A 20,453-nucleotide genomic window follows, 5' to 3' on the forward strand; every position below is an offset into this window, starting at 1 on the left:
AGAATACAGAATGCCACACACACACACACACAGGCAGGCAGGCTCTGAGCGGTTCTCAGGCGAGGGCTGCCTGCGCTCCAAACACTCTGATAACACTTGCCGGTGCAGGAGGTGTGCTCTGAGAACCAACCAGAGTGGGGCTCCCCTGGGTGGAGTCGACGCCGCGCCCAGGCACCACAGTACCTGGGAGCTGGGCCAGGCCCCCACCACGGGTCACTGGCAGGTCATCTACGGCTAAAGCGGGTGTGCGTGAGCCTGCTTGCGACCGCGCATGTCTGTGTGGGAGTGTTTGAGTGTGCGTGCCGGAGTGTGTTGGTGGGTGTGCACTTGTGTGTGCGTGTGCTAGTGTGTGTGAGTTTAGGTGTGTGTGTGTACCTGAGCGAGGGCAGCAGTAGAGGAGCCTGGGTGGCGTCCAGTAGAGTTGGTGGAGGCTGCTGGGCTTGTGATCACTGAGGCCGACGCCTTGGACGAGATGGTGCTCTGGTGACGGCAACACACATCGGATGAAATCCTCCCTCGCGTTACTTCCAGCATTCACATCGGCGCCTGTTACGTAACACGCGTACGTAACACGCGTAGGCATTCAGTGGAGAGCCGTCTGCACAGTTTGCACAGCATTTTGGAACGAAATCAAGGTTTGTTTACAGTTGTTTACCTTGAAGTGTGATGCCTGGGAATGGTTTGGATATGTGTTTGTCTTGTGGAACACGAGGAGAGTCCTGGAGACCGAAGCACAGAGATGTCCACACGTTTGGTGTGTGTGTGAGTGTATGTCCGAACTGGAGGACATCACAAGTCCCGTGTGTGGATGTATGTACTGTGTGTGCGTGCGTGCATGTGTGTGCATATTTGCGTGGGTGTGTGTGTGTGTGTATGAAGGAGTTCTTACTGGAAGCACTTGGCAAAGTCATTCAGGTCCACCCAGGTCTCCTGCAGCATGGCTCTGTCACACTGCAGGCCCTCCTGGGACTGGAGCAGCACTGGGCTGGCTACCTTGGCCCCTGCTTTGGGCTTCTCTGGGGCCGGGGCTGAGGCTGGGGCTGAGGCCAGGGCAGGGGCCGGGGCGGGGGCCGGAGCAGCCTCTACAACCTCCTGGTCTGAAGAAAGGACAGGTCACACACGTACACATACGTATTTCAAAACTCCCTGCTTTGAACTTGGGTTTGGAGTTAATTCCCAAACCCTTCCACAACTGTATTATTGTACAGACCCGTTGGCCCGGTAACAAGCATGGAGACAGAGAACTGTGAACTAAACCAACTCACCCGTTCAATATAGAAGAGAAACACACCCGCCTGTCTATTTAATCTCATACAGGGCTGGCTCAAAGAGACCAGAAGAGACCAGTTCAAAGTCTTGAGAGAAACTACAGCCATGCTGAGCCATGGTGGTCTCCTTAGTCAAACGGCAGGTGTTACTAAGCAACTAAACGAGGATGGAAGAAGGCAGGGTAACTAGCTGCTTGTCAGGAGACAACGTTCCATCTTCAAAGACTCAAGAACAAAGGGAGGGAGGGGGGAAGGAGGGAAGGGATGGAGGGAGGGAAGAGGGAGAGAGGGAGGAAGGAGAAATGGAAGAGAGGAATGGATGAAGGGTGGAAGGAAGAAAGGGGCGAAGGAGAAACAAAGGAATGGAGGGAGGGAGGGAGGGAAAGACGTACAGTGGGAGAAAACGGAAAAAATCCCTCCTAATCACATGACTCCATCAAACTATTCAGACTGTATTATTGACTGTATTCCATTGTCGCTCCATACATTCTCCTCTGTGGGTCTGACAGCCCTACGTGACAGGGTGTGTGTGTTCCACAGTGTGTGTGTTCCACAGTGTGTGTATTCCACAGTGTGTGTGTTCCACAGTGTGCCCAGCACGGTGTGTAGCGCGGCTACAGTGAGTCAGGCTGGTGACAGGAGGTGGATTGGAGAGTGGCTTTACCATTGGTGGTGTTGTCGTCCTTCCTCTTGTCCTCCACAGTAACCTAAAGGGACAGAAGCACAGGGGGGCGAGGGGAGGGGCAGCAGTGAGTGGGCGGCTGGTGAGAGCCAGAGGACGCAGGCTCAGTGAGGTACACAGGCTCAGTGTGGTACAGACACTCAGTGAGGTACACAGGCTCAGTGAGGTACGCAGGCTCAGTGAGGTACGCAGGCTCAGTGAGGTACGCAGGCTCAGTGTGGTACGCAGGCTCAGTGAGGTACGCAGGCTCAGTGTGGTACGCAGGCTCAGTGAGGTACGCAGGCTCAGTGTGGTACGCAGGCTCAGTGAGGTACACAGGCTCAGTGTGGTAGGCAGGCTCAGTGAGGTACGCAGGCTCAGTGTGGTACACAGGCTCAGTGTGGTAGGCAGGCTCAGTGAGGTACGCAGGCTCAGTGAGGTACACAGGCTCAGTGTGGTACGCAGGCTCAGTGTGGTACCCAGGCTCAGTGAGGTACACAGGCTCAGTGTGGTAGGCAGGCTCAGTGTGGTACGCAGGCTCAGTGAGGTACACAGGCTCAGTGTGGTAGGCAGGCTCAGTGTGGTACAGACACTCAGTGAGGTACACAGGCTCAGTGTGGTACGCAGGCTCAGTGTGGTACGCAGGCTCAGTGAGGTACGCAGGCTCAGTGTGGTACGCAGGCTCAGTGTGGTACGCAGGCTCAGTGTGGTACGCAGGCTCAGTGTGGTACGCAGGCTCAGTGTGGTACGCAGGCTCAGTGTGGTACGCAGGCTCAGTGTGGTACGCAGGCTCAGTGTGGTACGCAGGCTCAGTGTGGTATGCAGGCTCAGTGTGGTACGCAGGCTCAGTGTGGTACGCCCCAGTAGCAACCTCGCTCCCCCCTTCCCTCGCTCAGCTCATCTCGATATGCTTCGTTGCCATGAATGTTGAAGTTAAATACTGTTGCCCAAGGCTCTTCACGGTCTCTTCCTCCCCCCCACTCTGCCCTCCCTTTTTTCCACTCATCCCCTCCCCCCCTCTAAGTCAGAAGCCCCCCCCTCACGGCTCACCCCCTCCGTCCCAACTCATTTAGCTTTAGACAAATGAGAACATAGAGCGCATGCTGTGTCCCAAATAGCATGTTGCTCCATTACAAGGGATTACCAGGGAAAAACACAAACAGTCACATTCACATGGCGACAGTGCCCCTTACAGGCAATTAAGTCCAAGTCATTATCCCAACCTTAAAATATCTCCTTTTTTCACTTTCCACATAACGAGTGGGGGAAGATGTGTCGGCCGCCTCGAGAAAAACCCTGGTACCATGGCAACAAATGGCTACAACAGTTCGTAGCCCAGCTAACAACTCCATGACATTTTCTTTAGGGCCGCCTTCATGCATAATCATACCGTTTAGAACATGTTCCTAGCAAATATACGCTCTGCCTGTCCAACTGTGCTCATTTAGCTAGGGATGACAATAAAGGGCTCATTTGGTGAGAATTCAAACGAAGGTCCTTGAATGACTCGGAGAGGAGTGTGTGTTTTGAGTGTGTGTGTGTGTATGTGTGTGTGAGAGAGAGTGAGTCATGGCTTGTTTGAATTGGCACCGGGAACCAGCGAGAGAACTGGGTAGTGTGATGGAGAGACACACTTGACCCTGTCCACCTCGGATACAGATAAACACACACAGACAAAAAGAAAAAGAAAGGAGAGAGAGAGAGAAATAACTGGAAGGCACATCTCTCAAAACTGCCCTGTCCAAGTCAAGGAGGCCAACCAGTCAGACGAGCAAACAGGCGTCCACAGAGACATGAACCCCCTCTCACCCCAGCTCTGGCACCTTCCCCTGGCCCCTCGTCACAGAGACGTGAACCCCCTCTCACCCCAGCTCTGGCACCTTCCCCTGCCCCTCGTCACAGAGACATGAACCCCCTCTCACCCCAGCTCTGGCACCTTCCCCTGGCCCTCGTCACAGAGACATGAACCCCCTCTCACCCCAGCTCTGGCACCTTCCCCTGCCCCTCGTCACAGAGGCGTTCCTACGCTGGGTCTTTCTACTGATCAAGTTGGCACGGTATCTTGCTGTTTTTTCCTCCGGTCCACAACTTGGGTCGGTGCTCACTCTGAACGAGCGTGACGTGACTTGGCATGAACTCCCCCGCAGCGAGAGCCAGCCAAAGTTGGTCTGTCCTCTTCAAAAGTCCTTCCTTCAAAACCCAACTCCCAGCTCCCCCCTGGGGTGTCCTCAAACGCATCAGAAGGACTGCAGTGAAAACACGAGCAAACGCAGTCTTTTCTGTGTCTGCGTGTTTCGGGGTTGAAAACTGTGGTCCGTCGGTTATGAGCAGAGATTTGACAGGGTAGGGGTCAGCATTCTGGATTCATGTGACCCATATCAAGAACTGTAGTGGGGGGGGGGAAAAGCACTTGTCATTCACCACAGCCTTCAAAAACCTTCACACTGTGGACCAGGAGTCACTGAAACAGGTCTCGTTCTCCTGTATCTCATCAAGAGGGTCAGGTGGCATTTTGGGAGTTGTAGTCCTGCGGTGCTGATCCTGTGTCACAGTGTGCTTGGAGGTTAGCACCCATTGAATGCTTTCCTGTGTATTTTGACACGGCAGCCTAACTGTGTGTTCTTTCGACGTCTAGGGTGGAGTGGGGTGAGCCAGGCATTAGGGGGACGATGAGATGAGACTGAGCGCATGAAATACTCTCACACACACACACACACAGTGAGACACACACGCAACAAATTAACTTGCATCCATACTGTACATGTTAAACATGGCTGTAGTTACACAAGAGGGTGATTATTAGCTCTTTTTGCACCGCTAGCAGGGCTCTGTGATGAGTCCCTAGGAGACACACACACTGATGGCTTCCCTTCTAATTGAGCTGCTTTTTTTATCGCCAGGGTACATGACCTCTCCCTTTATGTAACAACGTGACGCTTTTTTCCACCACTTTGACTTTCTCTCTCTCTCTTTCTTTCTCTCTTTCTTTCTCTCTCTCTATATATCTCTTTCTCTCTCTCTCCTTCCCCTAGCTTCCCTGTCTGTTTCTCCACCCTTCTCTCTCTAGCCACCCTGCCTCCCACGTCTTTCTCCACCCCCCCCCCCCATTCCTGTCTTTCTCTCCCTTGCACTTTCTCTGTCTCTCTTTCGCTGTCTCTCCCTCTCTCTCTCTCTCTCTACTTCCCTGTGGTCAGTGGTTGCCCGGGAGACAGGCACCAGCAGTGACATTGGGACCGGGGGGGACAGGGGGTCTCATGTCACCAGAGATACCCGTGAACACTGCCCTGATGAGCCCTCAGTGCACTCCCACACAAGGATAGAGATCAGGAGAGGGGGGAGGAGCAGAGCGGGAGAGGGACGGAGGGAGAGATAAAGACGAGCGAGGGGAGTGAGGGATGGACAGAGAGACTGACAGCAACAGAAGGACAGAGAGAGAGAAAGAGAGAGCAGAGCCTGAGAAGGACCCGTGTCCAGATGTGTCCCGTCTGAGTCCGTGCTCCGATACAACGGCATGGGGCCCAGCGAGGCCGGGTGACGGAGCGTATGTTGTGGTACCTCTGGGGTGTCGCAGGGGTCCAGAGGGTTGGAGCTGTGTTCCGCTGAAGCCGCCTCGGGCCCCGCCCTGCTCTCACTCTCCTCCATCTCGTCAAAGGACTCCAGGGTGGAGCTGCACACGCCCCTCCTTTGAGCGCTCTTCTGGGTCTCCCTGACAACACACACACGTATGGAAGCGTTACATAAGTCTTTCTTATGCACCACGCTCAGACGTGAATCCAACTGGCATCCGTCATGCACCGTCCTGCCCTCTGTCACATGCTCTCACACACACGCCGTCTCACAGCGCATCACACACACACACATCACAGCCTACATGAGACACACAGCAATCCCACATCACAAACAAGCCTCGGCCGGTCCAGTGGCGACACGCCGTCTCATCGCACACCACCACAAGCTACCGAACACTAACACGTTGCCAACACACAGCAAACACCATTCTCGGACATGTTTCGAGTCAAAGTTCTAAAAAACATCGACTTATACCGTCTAATCAAAGGAGGCGCATTCAAATGGTTTGTGTGCGTTTGACCTCCCGCCATGGATATCATGCTGTCGGGATGAAATCCAGTCAGAGCGTCTTATACAGGAAGGAGACAGACTCTCTGACAGGCCAGACGAGGCTGCTGCTGTTACTGCTACTGCTGCTGTTGCCGTCTCAGAGGTTGAGTAAACAACGCCTCCGCCAGCGCCCACCCAGCACCAGGCAGCTCCCCGCTGTGTGTGGGCGGTCAGCCTGCCCCAGACGCTGACTGACTGACTGCCTGTCTGATTGTTTTCCATTCAGAGGAAGTGCGGGCCGAGCGGCCGGGACGTTAAGACCGTGTGCGTGTCTAGACTGCGTGCGTCTAGGTTTGCGTGGGTTCCTGTGCGTGCATTTGCGTGTTTTTACTGTGTGCATGTGTGTGTGCATGTTGCAATGTGCGTGTGTGCGTCTTACGGTGTATGCCTGCGTACCCTTTGTGTTTCAGTGTGTTTCACTGTATGTTTCAGTGACTGTTTTAATGAGTGTTTCAGCGTGTGTTTCAGTGAGTGCTTTAGTGAGTGTTTCAGTGATTGTTTCAGTGTGTTTCACGGAGTGTTTCAGTGAGTGTTTCAGTGTGTGTTTCAGTGAGTGTTTCAGTGAGTGTTTCAGTGAGTGTTTCAGTGTGTGTTTCAGTGAGTGTTTCAGTGTGTGTTTCAGTGAGTGTTTCAGTGTGTTTTTCAGTGAGTGTTTCAGTGTGTGTTTCAGTGAGTGTTTCAGTTTGTGTTTCAGTGTGTGTACGTACTTGTCAGGAGCAGTGGGCAGGACTCTGTAGTGGAGGAAGGGGCTGCAGACCTCGATGTGCTGCTCTGGTTTCACCACGGCGGGCTCTGAGGAGAGAGGACGACACCCTCGAACTTCTACCGTGCTCTCTGGCAGCAGCCCCACCCCACCCTCACCCACACACACACACTCTCTCTCGCCCCTCTCACCCCGGGGCTCATCTGTCACCAGGCTCTCTTTGCGCGGCCGGATGAGCTTCCAGCGGGGCACGGGCGGAGATTTGGGCGGGGCCACCAGGGGGCAGGAGCGAGTCCGGCTCACCAGCACCGGGTGGCTGTAGAGATGCAGCAGGCCGTACTGGCGGAGAGTCTCCGAGGAGTCTGCCTGGGACACACACACACACCCACCCTGGTCAGACTGCACCCTGATGTGCTGCACTCCTTCTGTGCCTGTCTGGCAGGGCCCAGGGGGCTGACCCAGGGAGCTGACCCAGGGGGCTGACCCAGGGGGCTGACCCAGGGAGCTGACCCAGGGGGCTGACCCAGGGGGCTGACCCAGGGGGCTGACCCAGGGGGCTGACCCAGGGGGCTGACCCAGGGGGCTGATCCAGGGGGCTCACCCAGGGAGCTGACCCAGGGGGCTGAACCAGGGAGCTGACCCAGGGGGCTGACCCAGGGGGCTGACCCAGGGGGCTGACCAAGGGCCAGCTGCTATGTTGCTCAGTGTAAGAGTGTAAAAGTGGAGGTGAGGGATGGGGGAAGGGTAAACTGATCCCAGATCTGTGGCTGGGGGCGTCTTCAGAAGAGACAGAAAGGGGAATCCATTCCAGGAATGATACTGGGTCAGTGTGTGTTTAAATAATAGAGGGAGCCTGGCGAGGCTGAGGGGCTAGCGGTCCAAATAGGCCAGAACATGCCCCCGAACAGGCGAGCTTGGCAGATATCTGCCACACTGTGCTCTGTGTCTAGAGGCCCTGCTAGCTGCAGTACTGTAGCAGGAGCCTGTGTGACGTGCTGCATCAGCTGGTCAGGGCTGGCTTGCCGTGAGACAAGCATCACACACGCCTTGAACGCAGTTGTTTTCGCTGTCTGCAGCAGGCAAGCGGTTTTAGGTTGGTTTATGGAGTTGAGTTGTATTCAGCTGTTCCTGGGGCACACTGTGTGTGTATCCTCTATATCGTGAAGAGAGGGTCTGGGGTGTGTTGCTACGCTGGTGTGAGGGTCTGGGGTGTGTTGCTACGCTGGTGTGAGGGTCTGGGGTGTGTTGCTATGCTGGTGTGAGGGTCTGGGGTGTGTTGCTATGCTGGTGTGAGGGTCTGGGGTGTGTTGCTATGCTGGTGTGAGGGTCTGGGGTGTGTTGCTACGCTGGTGTGAGGGTCTGGGGTGTGTTGCTATGCTGGTGTGAGGGTCTGGGGTGTGTTGCTATGCTGGTATGAGGGTCTGGGGTGTGTTGCTACGCTGGTGTGAGGGTCTGGGGTGTGTTGCTATGCTGGTGTGAGGGTCTGGGGTGTGTTGCTACGCTGGTGTGAGAGTCTGGGGTGTGTTGCTATGCTGGTGTGAGGGTCTGGGGTGTGTTGCTACGCTGGTGTGAGAGTCTGGGGTGTGTTGCTATGCTGGTGTGAGGGTCTGGGGTGTGTTGCTACGCTGGTGTGAGAGTCTGGGGTGTGTTGCTATGCTGGTGTGAGGGTCTGGGGTGTGTTGCTACGCTGGTATGAGGGTCTGGGGTGTGTTGCTACACTGGTGTGAGGGTCTGGGGTGTGTTGCTATGCTGGTATGAGGGTCTGGGGTGTGTTGCTACGCTGGTGTGAGGGTCTGGGGTGTGTTACTACGCTGGTGTGAGGGTCTGGGGTGTGTTGCTACGCTGGTGTGAGGGTCTGGGGTGTGTTGCTATGCTGGTATGAGGGTCTGGGGTGTGTTGCTACGCTGGTGTGAGGGTCTGGGGTGTGTTGCTACGCTGGTGTGAGGGTCTGGGGTGTGTTGCTATGCCGGTGTGCCAGTGTGAAGGGCAGCCATACCATCTGTGCCAGGGCTGAGGTCTCCTTCTCTAGCAGGTGTAGAGGCTGGTAGCTGGCACACACCACTATCTCTGGAGCAGGAGGGGGAGCGCAGCCTGGAGACACACACACACACACACGTAAAGACACAGATTAGCTCAGAAATTCCTGTGGGTCATCTTAGGATGGGCCAGACTAGATAGATAATGGATTGGACACACCAGGCAGAGGGAAGAATAGAAGAATAGTGAAAGTGAGAAGAGAGAGTGGGAAGACAGCGAAAGCGAGAAGACAGAGTGAGTGAGAAAAAGAGAAGGAGTGAGAGGGAGAGAGAAAGAGAAGGACAATTTGAGTAAATGGATAGAGAAAGAGAGAGAGAGGCAGAGTACAAGCAACATCCAGAATGTTAAAACGGATCATTCTATCATCTTTACCCTGAGAATTCAAGACCATGTCTGGTCTCACCTTTAGGGCAAGGCAGCAGCCTGACACAGCGAGAGATAAGCTCTGCCTGGCTATCTCTGGGAGGATCTGCCCTCTATGGCAAATCTCCACACAGCGTGTATCACATGATGTGTGCATCTAAGTCCGAAGACATGGAAAATCAATTTAGGAGACTGAGGTACCCAGTATGGAGAGACCTGCTCCTGGGAACGGAAATAGAAGCTCACGTTAAGAAATGAATGAGAAGGAATGATTTATTCTGACTGGAGAGACACGGTCTTGGACGTGTACAAATATAATCCGATTCAAATGAAAATGCAACAAATGGGAAATGTATCTGAGGTGCAAATCGAGTTGTGTGCAATGTAGTGTGTGTGTGAGTGTGCGCGCGCTAATGTGTGTGTAATCTCCATGAAGCACAAAGATTTAGGATTGGTAGCACATCGTGAATGTCACTGCATCGAAAACCTCCTCGCGTTAATAATCGTGAAGCTGAGTGGGGGAAGGAGATTGTGAAAGAGGGAGAGAGGGAGAAAGAGAGAGAGAACCAGAGTGTTTGATAGAGAGAACAGGAGACAGTGAGAAGGAGGATGGCCCATGTTGGAAACACCCAGCACTGTTCACCCACACAGCTTTTTGTCCCTACAGTACCTGTCCATCTGCCTGTCTTCATACTGCCCCATCTTAACCTCCACCACAACACAGCCATGACCCCTGTCATTAACCTCCACCAACCTCCCCCACCGGCATGCTTTATCGCTGTTAATGTTTCATTAACAGCAGCTCCCCAAGGCTCAACAAAGAATTCACCCCCCCTCACAACAGAAGTCTGCCTGTGTGACACATGCATCTAGCTATGAACCACTCAATATCGGATAAGGAGGGAGGGAGACAGGAAGTGATGCGTGAAACTAAACGACTAGGCCTAAGTACTCATTGGCTGAGGTGGGCTATGCAGTGGCTGGTGGCAGTTTGAGGGCGAGTATGATGAAGGTACTTCCTGGTTATAAGTCCAGGTCCTTATTATGAATGATGCAGGGGTGTAAGGGTGATTACCACAAGATCCAGGTGAAATTATTAATGTCTGTTTTCAGAGTAGTATACTGTGTTTCTGTATGACTATGAAATATTCATCTTCATGCTCCTTACTGGCTGAATAATGGATGTGAGGGAAAGATGGAGTTTTGTGTACAGTACATACACACATGTATACACACACATACGTACATATATAGACCGTATATATTTAGTGAGTATGTGTATATGCGGTACATAATATACAGTATATAGCCTATACAGAATATGTGTATTTATACTGTCTATATAAAGTACACATACAGACTCACACACGTCTATATATCAATCAATGACACTCGGTGCACTGAAAAATCACCAGAGGACAAGTGTGCGTGTGCATGCATGTGTCATACCCTCTGCTGTGGGCTGATTGGTGGGCTGGGCCTGGGCGGAGGGGCCGCTGATGTTGGCTGACTTCCTGTCTTTGTCCTCCTTCCCTTTCTTCTTGGCTGAGTCTGGAACAACAACACTGGTTTAACACCTCTCCAGCCTGAAGACAAATAAGGTCTTCAGGAATCTGTTTTAACGCCGACTGGAAATTATGAATCTGTTTTAACACCAATAGCTCTCACACAGTTTATATGTCACTTATTCTTGACTCCCACATATCTAATGACTCAATTAGCCAAAACACTTTGCGACCGATTAGATTTAAACCATCGCCACACACACACACACAGGGATTCTAATCTAATCGAATCAATGACTCAAATTACTTGCTCAATTAGCCTTGTGTAATCAAAGTGATCCAATCAGTGCATGTGTAATTGAGGTCCGTGGATCGCCCGAGGTGTAGGAAGGTGTGTGTGTGTGGTTGGGTGGGTAATCTATCGACCTTTGCTTTTCTCCGGGGTCCGGGCTGTCGGGGGAGACTCGCTCTTGCTGTCGTTGAGGTGGGCCTCCCTCTCGGCCGTGGACTCCACCGGCGGAGGCTTCTCCTCAGGACTGCCGTCGGCGTACTGGAACGTGGGAATGGTCTTCTTCAGGAACTCCCACACTTGCCCCAAAAGCCTGCACCTGCCGACCACAACGCACGTCCCCCGTGAAGGTGATTAGTGATGGAGGAGCGACCAGCCGGAATCACATGCAACCGTGTTAGCGGCTCCTTAGATCAAGGTGCTTAGCTGCCCCTCCGCAACTCCTGCTGACCAGCAGGGTAGGGGCGAGGGTCAGAGGTCAGGCTGTTTGATGATGGTGGACTCAGGGTCCTCCTGCTCTGTCGACGGGGGTGGAGAGGTGGATAAACCTCTCGAGTGAGGCACTGGTGGATGTCTATCATTAAACTGGACCTGTTCCATATTCATTACCGGCGGGCTCTTTATGGAGAGATTTTTATGCTTGGGGCTCCTACACAAATGCTGTAATTTGACTTGAATAATGGCACTGTCACACGCTTATGATGAGTCATGGGCCGCTAAATTTCCTGGATTTTTTAAAAGGCTCATCTTCCTGCTGTGGGAGCCAGGAGGGAAGGCAAAACACTGGCTAGCTGGCACCTCAACCCACACACTCAACCAGCTTTTACCAAGTAGCAAATTGTCACAGTTTAATTGTTCTGTATATGTTGTACCCCATGCACAGCCTTGCAAACCTTTATTTTCTATATTGGGTTTTTATTTATTTATTTTGTATCTATTTATATTTGTATTCATTATGTATAGTTGTATCTTGTATATCTCTTCATTTGTATAGTATATACTGCGTATTTTTGTATTTCTGTAATGGTAACCTGTCCTTGCCTGCTGCAACCCCCCCCCCCCCACACACACACACACACACGCCCACTACTACTACCCTACATCCCACCAAGCTTATCCTGCAGAGGTGCTGCGGAGAGGGTGCTTCCAACTGTGTGTGCGTTGGTGTGTGTTTGTCAAGGGAAAAAGGAAACTGTGTCCCCAGGGGGCCGCACTGACAACTGAGTACCTGCTGTGGAAGAAATCACACGTCGCATGTTTTCCCCCAAACCACACATACTCCTCTCTTCAGCTACAGTCTCTCCAGCAGCTCAGCTCTACACTCAGCAAAGCAATGATTCCATTTCGTAGTTTGGATATTTGACCTGATATTTAAAAGGGGTCAGTCTGTTAAAGATGGTGTAGGCAATGTTGTTGAGAAGCAACAACAATATGTAATATGAAATCAATCCACCAGCTTTAAGGTATTTTTGGTTGTGTTTATGACAGGGTTTTAGTACCAACATGGAACTGTGGAACTCGTTTGAGCTACAGTTTAGCTTCATCTATTTCCGAGGTTACAAAAAACAAGAGAAAGAGAGCAAACAAGTGCAAAAGAGTGACAGACACAGAAATAGAAAGAGAGAGAGAGATAGAGATGGAGAGGAGGCTGCGAGAGGAGGATGAAGAGCTTACTGTAGAGGGATGACTTCAGGGATCCAGCCAGTCAGTGCATGGATGACCGTGAACTCTCCCAGCTCCTTCCTCTGCTCTGACACCACACTGAGACACACACACACAAGACAGACAGACAGACAGACAGACAGAATAACAGATGAGAGAACAAGTCTTTGGTTGTAAGGGGCCTATTGGATCTCCCCATGTTGTCTGGTTTCCTTCACAGCAAGCATATTTGACCTGACAGCAATTAGAAGGATACGCAGTAGAAAACACAACACAGCTATGCTATCATATCTGGTCCAGACTGCCAACACACTCCACTGTTAGACAGCAAATGACAAGAGGTGACTCTGGGACTGCTAACAGAAAGAAAAGAAAAACACAATACAAAGAACTATACAGTTAGAACAATGGGATTATAAGGAAATGGATTCCTTTGTATTTTGTTTTGTTAGGGTATACGTGTGTGTGTACAGGCGGAAAGTATAAGAGTGTGTGTACGTGTGTGTGTGAGTGTGAGTGCTACCCTGGTGGTGTTTTTCTGCTGAAGCAGATGGTTGTTGCTCTAATTGGACCTCCAGGGATCCTGTTCCCAACCTGTCCAGACACTCAGTAATGAAGCACCATAAAACCAAATCAATAAAAGTTGATCACCAGCCTCAACTGTGACCACATCCACTATCTATTATAGAAACCCTATTAAAAGGTATTAAAATGGCACTGAAGCCTTCATGCTGGGATTCAAGGGGACATTGCACATATTATATATATATATATATATATATATATATATATATACATCCATACTAGCCTGGATATATATATATATATATATATATATAGTACATTTTTTAATCAGATCTGAACTGCAGGGTTCTGCTGTCTGTGTCTACTGTGAACAGGGTTTGCTGCAGACACTTGGGGAAAGTGTCTCTCCTGAACTTTCCCTCCGGTCATGAAAGATTCACAAGCCGAGAGGCTCCAGGTATCCTGTCTGGGATGAAACATTCATGTGTGGACCTTTGACAAGAATACAAGCACACAGAGGGAACCGTACATGCTCCAATCACAGGCACGCACACAGGTGTCACCAAACTCTGGATCGAGAGATAGGGGGAGATGTGTGTGGGGGGGGGGGCGAGGCTGGTTTTAGCTGAGTCAGCAAAAAGAAGAGAGTGTGTGTGTGTGTGTGTTACCTCGTCTCCCTCCCTACAGCACAGTGGGTAGTACATTCCTGTGTAAACAGATGGATAGTCTGAAGGGTACAGTATGGGTTGACACATCAGTGCTCCCTCAGCAGGGGAGGACTAGAACAACACAAAGTTGAGGGAAATGGTGCCTGTGTGCATGACATGGATGTGTTTATTTGGACCCTCAGTTGGAAAGTACGGGCTTTGATATGGAGGTTTAGCTGAGTAGTACGGAAGATGGAGGTTTAGTAGGGCAGTATGGAGGTTTGACAGGCTAGTATGGAGGTTTAACAGGCTAGTATGGAGGTTTGACAGGCTAGTATGAAGGTTTGACAGGCTAGTATGAAGGTTTGACAGGCTAGTATGGATGTTTGGCAGGCTAGTATGGATGTTTGAAAGGCTAATATGAAGGTTTGACAGGCTAGTATGGATGTTTGACAGGCTAGTATGGAGGTTTAGTAGGGCAGTATGGAGGTTTGACAGGCTAGTATGGATGTTTGAAAGGCTAATATGAAGGTTTGACAGGCTAGTATGAAGGTTTGACAGGCTAATATGGATGTTTGGCAGGCTAGTATGGATGTTTGAAAGGCTAATATGAAGGTTTGACAGGCTAGTATGGAGGTTTGACAGGCTAATATGGATGTTTGGCAGGCTAGTATGGATGTTTGAAAGGCTAATATGAAGGTTTGACAGGCTAGTATGGATGTTTGACAGGCTAGTATGGAGGTTTAGTAGGGCAGTATGGAGGTTTGACCAGCTAGTATGGAGGTTTGACAGGCTAGTGTGGAGGTTTAACAGGGTAGTATTATTGTTCAGCAAGTTCTTACGATGTTTATCATGGTACTACGGGGTCGGCATGACAGTACGGCATCATAGCAGTATGCTGGGATGACAGTGTGATGTGCTGTGTCTGGCTCACTCTGTGTTGGCCAGTTTAATAAGGGCCTTGGTCAGCAGCATGGGCCACAGCTCTGATTGGTTGGTGGTGGCAGGAAGCAGCAGGTTGTTGTCCTGGTCAAACGGTAAGACATCGTCCACGATGACCTTCCTCCAGCACCCCTGAAGAGGTGGACACCAGTCACAGAGGGGGAAGGGAAGAGGGAGGGAGGAAGGAAAGAAGGGTAAAGAAGAGGTTGCACAAGGAAGGAGAGAGGAGGGACAGAAAGAGTGTGGGTGAGAAAGAACAGAGCAAGAGAAATGAAAAAGAAGCAGGAGGGAGGAGAAAAGCAAATGAGTAATATATGACTGAAAGAAACTGACAAAGCAAGAACATATGGTATATTTAATTCCAGACTATTGTGTGAAGGTTAGACTCACAGCTTTTTATTCTTCTTATGTCTTTAATAGCTTGCTACATAATCTGATTAGCCCCTGCTGGGCTGTCAATGTTCAGGATATGAGTTTATTTTGCCTCCTTCAATTGATTTGCTGTTTAAGACATCAAGGAGTAATCCAATTCTGACTGCATTGCTGCTACACTTAGTCACCACATGGTAGTTTGAAACCGAACACTACACAAGTGGCCCTTCATAAATCTACTTTTTCAGTAATATTTTATTGCAGCACTCTTGAAACTGATTTTTCTTCCAAGCACACACTCTAGACCATGTACAAACCCACCCATCCATGCACACCCGCACCCCCCCCCCCCATCCCCCTCCGCCGCACACACACAACTCTCGCACACAGTTTGAAAACAACCAAAGAAAGTGTTCTTCTGCTTCAACCATTCCAGCCTCCCTGACTCTCAGAAGGCTAGCTTTCAGCTGGGCATATTGGTGGAGCAGTCTTAATCAGCATCAGCTTGCCAGTACCTAGCAGCTTGTCTCATGTCGGTATACATTCATCCCCGGTAGCAGACTGACTGACCAACTGGCTCGGTTGATTGGCTGACTGGTTGGCTGACTGACTGACAAGCTGTCTGGTTGGTTGGCTGGCTGACAGATGACTAAATGACTGACTAGCTTTGCAGTCAGGGTTGCTGCCTGGCTGGCTGGCTGACTTACTGAATGAGTGGCTGGCTGGCTGGCTGGCTGACTGACAGCTATCTGCGGGAGTTTCACAGTGTCACTAAGTCTCTTAGTCTGTAGACGCAGGCTATAATCTGACTGACTGTTCACAGCTGTGTCTCTCTCTCTCTCTGTTTCTCTCTCTCCTCCTGCAGCCCCCATCTTAATCATCACCCTCAGGACAAGCTCACCCTTTCCACTGATAAGACTGGACGTAGTGTGAAGGAGCTTTATTAGGAGGGAGGGTGTAGAGAGGGAGAGAGAGACTGGGAGAGGGAGAGAGATAGAGAGAAAGAGGAAAGGAGAGAGGGAGAGAGAGTGTGAGAGAAAGGGGGGGTTGAGGGAAACTGAAAGAAACAAGGAAAGTTAAGGAGAGAGCTACGGAGGAGAGAGACAGTCATATTTGGGGGGGGGGGGCCTAAACTCAGAGGAGACCGCAAAAGATAGAAAGAGAATGACAGGTGGGGGGACGGAGAAAGGGCCGGAAAGAGAAAGACGGGAGAGAGGAAGCATTGTGTCTCTCTTCATCCATCTGTTGGCGTTCTGCTGGAGCTGGCACGCGAGCTGCTGCCTGTGATCATGTCACGCCCCCCCCCGTCATGGGAGCCAGGACTCCAGCAGCTCCCTCCTCTCCGCAGCCTCTTCTCCTCCCGTCTCTCACCAGCCCTCTGCTGTTCATTCCCATCTTCAACGACTCATATCGTTCTATGGTTCAATGATTCCAGAACCGGCTTGACACATCCAATACATACGTGGCCTACGTCCCTTTAAAAAAACCCACGTCCCATCAGCACCCACCGCAAACTAGGCTCAATATAGGATGCATCCAATCAAGACTGCAACTCCCCGGACTGTGCAACCTAGACTGCAATGTACACGTTCCCACCATCACACCTCATTTTCCAGCCACAGTTCTGCCTGCAGCAGGACAGAATGGATAAGGTCGCATCCATCTCGCATCCCTCACCACTCCATCCTGCTTGGCCCCGGCACAGAACTCTAGTCAGGGAGAGATTTCTCTCCCCCCCCCCCCTTCCAGGTGTGCGTAGCTGAAAACAAGCTGACCTCTGGGATTCTGGGGACAGCCTGGAGTTCGTCTTGTGAAAGCTCTCGGTGCAGCCTGCTGTAGTGGTTCTTAAAACGTGCAGTCATCAGCGGTATCCGCTCTTGGTTAAACGATGCACGGGTCAATTGCCCGGATGGAACGTTTGGAAGTCAGAGCTCAGTTGACTGAGGAAAGCCCCAGGGGACAGCAGGGCCTGATCCCTGACAAGGAGCCAGGCTGATACTCACCATCCAGTAGAGTTTGACCACGTACTTCCCGTAGATGTTGTAAAGAGGCACGTGTCCCTTCAGCACCTTGCACAGCGAGTAGATGTGCTCCCAGGGTCTCCAGCCGCCCCCTGGCCCATCCACACACTCCCCCGGAGAACCCTTACAGATCCTCCACACGATGTAGATCTCGCTGATGATACACCGGATCATCTAAGTGGTTGAAAACAACGTTTCGGTTGACAAGAGACATGAACTCATCGACACCTTCACACTACTACCACACGTCATTCAGTGGATCCATACCCGAGCATCCATTATTGTCTCTCTCACATGTCAAGCAGACTTACAGCCGTGGGAGGGTCCCTTAGGTTGTTTATTCATTGGCCTTGATCACAGCTTACCTCGCTGCAGATCAGATGCTCATTGGCTGATGTCAGATCGAAGGCAGCTTCGTTCTCCACCACCACAGGAGTCTAAAACAGAAAGGGTGAAGATGTACATCTGCGCAGAGAAACCAACTTTCTACATTTGCTGCTACTCCTGTATAATTGGTGAACAACCGGGGCCTGACGGTGAACTTTAGGTTTAATGGGAACGACTGAACCGTATAAGTTGAGGAAGCTACATCGCCACAGACCCGTCAAACAGCCAGGGGAAGTTCATTAGATGGCTATAGCCCATCTGTTTCAATTGGAAATATTAATGAAGCTCAATCTACTTCTGAGCTATGCTTCTCTAGATGTACCAGAGACCGCGCAGATCTCCAGCAAGCCCCTTTCTCAGGAGGCCATGTTTGCAATGAATATTTGATCACGGAGTTAATTGACTTCAACAGGCCTCTAATCAAATAGGAATTAAAGACTCCAGCCTTCGACAGCGGAGAGAAAGTCTGTCGCTTTGGGTCAGCGGAGATGATTTGCTCTCCTTTGTTCATTTTTTTTCTTCTCCTCACTTCCCAAGGAGCGGTTCCATTGTCATGGCAACCGTACATCAAAATAAGCCCGCACCTCGATCTATTTCTTAACCGGAGAATGTTCTGTTGGGTGCAGTCTGGGTGGTGGAGGGTCGGAAGGGGAGGAACGCACTGTGGCGTCTGCCGCCTCTGCTCGCTTGGTTCCGTGTGTGTGATTATTCCGCCGTTCCTTTCATACAAAGTGAATGGAACGCGTTCGACATGGTGGAGTGGAAGGAGCCCTGTGACCTGTGCTGGTGAGCGCTAATTCAAAGAGCAGGCAGCTTAATTGCTCAGCGTTGCGCCCAGAGACGGGAGATGGGAGGAAAGTGGAGCGATGCGATTACGGCGTGGCACTACGTCGGAGACACGCAGAGAGCACATTTGATTAATTAGGCCGTGTGCGGTACAGTGGAGAGTATTTTCTTTGTTGGCAGCCATACGTACCTGCACACCACCTAAGAAGGCTGCAGGGGTTGGGTTATCGCTGACACGCAGTTGAACTGTGCGATAAGGAGCGCTGAGGCAATAGGTCAGGGTTACATTTCTATTGTGGCCTCTACTGATAACAAGCGCAATGTTTTGTGTCACACTGCATGTGCCAGGAACATGTTCAGGCTATGTGCAGTAGGTGTCTGAGATTGTGTCGTGGCCGTGTGTTAAAAGAGTACTGTACATCCATTTCGAGCTAATAGAATACCTTGGTGAGAATGTACTCAGATGGGCGTTTCCAGGAGTGGACATTCAGGGACGAAGGCATTTCAACCTTTCCTTCAGGATCCTCAAAGAAGGGCTGTGAAAAACAGACTAAAGTCAAGGAATGTCCTGCATAGAACACATGCACAAGGCAAGATACTTGAATTGTGATTATCTAAGGTGTTCCTGTTAACAGTGGCTTTGGAGGCTTTTACAGCTTATCAAATCAAACGTTATTTATATAGCGCATTTCATACCAGAACACAATGTGCTTCACAGAGGGAGGAAAAGAAAGAGCCACCACAGTTCATATAGGTTGTGCTTGGTATCAAAGTGCAGTGTGCACTGGCACTAATCTAATGTACAACCATGCAAATGCAACATCGACTCAAATCGAATGTATCCATCGCTTGGCTCTTTAGTCGTCCACGCCCAAACTCACGCCACTGGGGCTCTTCCCTGTCTTCACGTCCTTGCCACCCTTGGCTGCGTCCCACTTCTCCGCGTTGACCTCCGCCTCGTTCCACTCAGGCCACACCGGGAAACGGAACCTCTTCTGCTCAACCGGACCCTCTGACAAACTGACCCCCATGGACAAGACTCTGGAAAACAACAAACCAATAATATACATGAAAAACAATCCGATATCCAACATGGGATCTGAGTAATTGAGGTCACCAACATTTCAAGAGATTGAGTGTTACTTTAATGGGTGCTGTGAAACTTTGTTGAAGGCATTTCTAAACTCTAAGGACAGCAATCTCCAGTCTATGTATTTGTCAGCACAAAAATAGCACAACATACTGTGTGGGCTTTACACTGCTTCATCTACTGTACGTCTTCTTCTGTGTGAAATAGGCAGATAAATGTGCTTTGGTGTTATCTATGCTATCATGTTCTGACCCCACACTAGCATGGTAAGAAGAGCCTGGAGGCTGGGATTTGAAAAAGTAGAACTCTGGCAAGATGCCTTGAGTACAGCTTGTTCATGAAACTCTTAAATTGGGTGGTTTTGGAATAGAGGGGCAAGGCTGAGGCCCTAAAGCCACATAGATAGCCAAATTATGCCAGCTTGGTTTCAAGCTCTGAATATAGCCTAGCACTGTAGTTCAGTACAGCTCTGAACACAAGGAACACAACAACGTTTGTTGATTTCAGTATGAAATCGTTGAGTTTTGCGACATATTGATTAGATGATATCAAAGTGTCTGGTCACCGTAGAGCAGCTTGTTAGACAGCTGTTCCATTTCCAGCTTGCTATAGTATCTTTCTAGCTAGCCTAGCTAGCTGCACCGCAAACCAGTAATCTTACTCTTTATTTGGTGTCTGTCCTTGGGATGAAGTAACCCGGCTGGAAGACAACTCCTTTTTCTTCGGTGGCGCCTTTGACATTGTGCAGAACGTTGTGTTTAATAAGCCAACAAGCCAACTAGTCTTATTTGTAGTTGGCTGTCATCCAGCACTAACTACTTAGCTAAACAGACTGAAAGGGAATAGCTTAGTTACTTTGTTTAGCCTGCGCTTGCATTGTCTGTTGGCTAGCTAGAGAGAAAGTTTGAGAAGTTGCTAGGCGACTACGCTCGGGGAGGGGTGACGGTGGACCAGGCTTTACCTCCCACTGCTCGAGCCTCTTGGCTGTAGTCAAACGATGCTGCGTTCATAATATGAAAACCCAATGTTCTCTTTTACTCATATATCTTCATTAATACAACCAATTGAGGAAATAA

The 20,453-nt window shown here is 50.5% G+C and overlaps 1 protein-coding gene across 1 annotated transcript in view; it reads right to left on the minus strand.

The window, feature by feature from the left end:
- adgb (androglobin) overlaps positions 1-20,118 on the minus strand; it is a 37,677-nt gene extending 17,559 nt beyond the window's left edge. Inside the window, exons 1-18 of the mRNA XM_067241752.1 lie at positions 20,039-20,118; positions 19,169-19,328; positions 18,731-18,823; positions 17,480-17,551; positions 17,097-17,288; positions 14,714-14,853; positions 12,620-12,706; positions 11,083-11,264; positions 10,601-10,702; positions 8,748-8,842; positions 6,943-7,117; positions 6,756-6,840; positions 5,485-5,635; positions 2,069-2,737; positions 1,933-1,975; positions 890-1,097; positions 656-719; positions 376-480 (exon numbers count right to left, since the gene is read on the minus strand). Of these exons, the coding sequence (XP_067097853.1) occupies positions 376-480; positions 656-719; positions 890-1,097; positions 1,933-1,975; positions 2,069-2,737; positions 5,485-5,635; positions 6,756-6,840; positions 6,943-7,117; positions 8,748-8,842; positions 10,601-10,702; positions 11,083-11,264; positions 12,620-12,706; positions 14,714-14,853; positions 17,097-17,288; positions 17,480-17,551; positions 18,731-18,823; positions 19,169-19,328; positions 20,039-20,118 (2,703 nt within the window). The remainder of the gene's footprint in view (positions 1-375; positions 481-655; positions 720-889; positions 1,098-1,932; positions 1,976-2,068; positions 2,738-5,484; positions 5,636-6,755; positions 6,841-6,942; positions 7,118-8,747; positions 8,843-10,600; positions 10,703-11,082; positions 11,265-12,619; positions 12,707-14,713; positions 14,854-17,096; positions 17,289-17,479; positions 17,552-18,730; positions 18,824-19,168; positions 19,329-20,038) is intronic.
- Between the last annotated feature and the right edge of the window lie 335 nt (positions 20,119-20,453).

Source organism: Osmerus mordax, chromosome 8, assembly GCF_038355195.1.
Source record: "Osmerus mordax isolate fOsmMor3 chromosome 8, fOsmMor3.pri, whole genome shotgun sequence".
NCBI lineage: Eukaryota > Metazoa > Chordata > Actinopteri > Osmeriformes > Osmeridae > Osmerus > Osmerus mordax.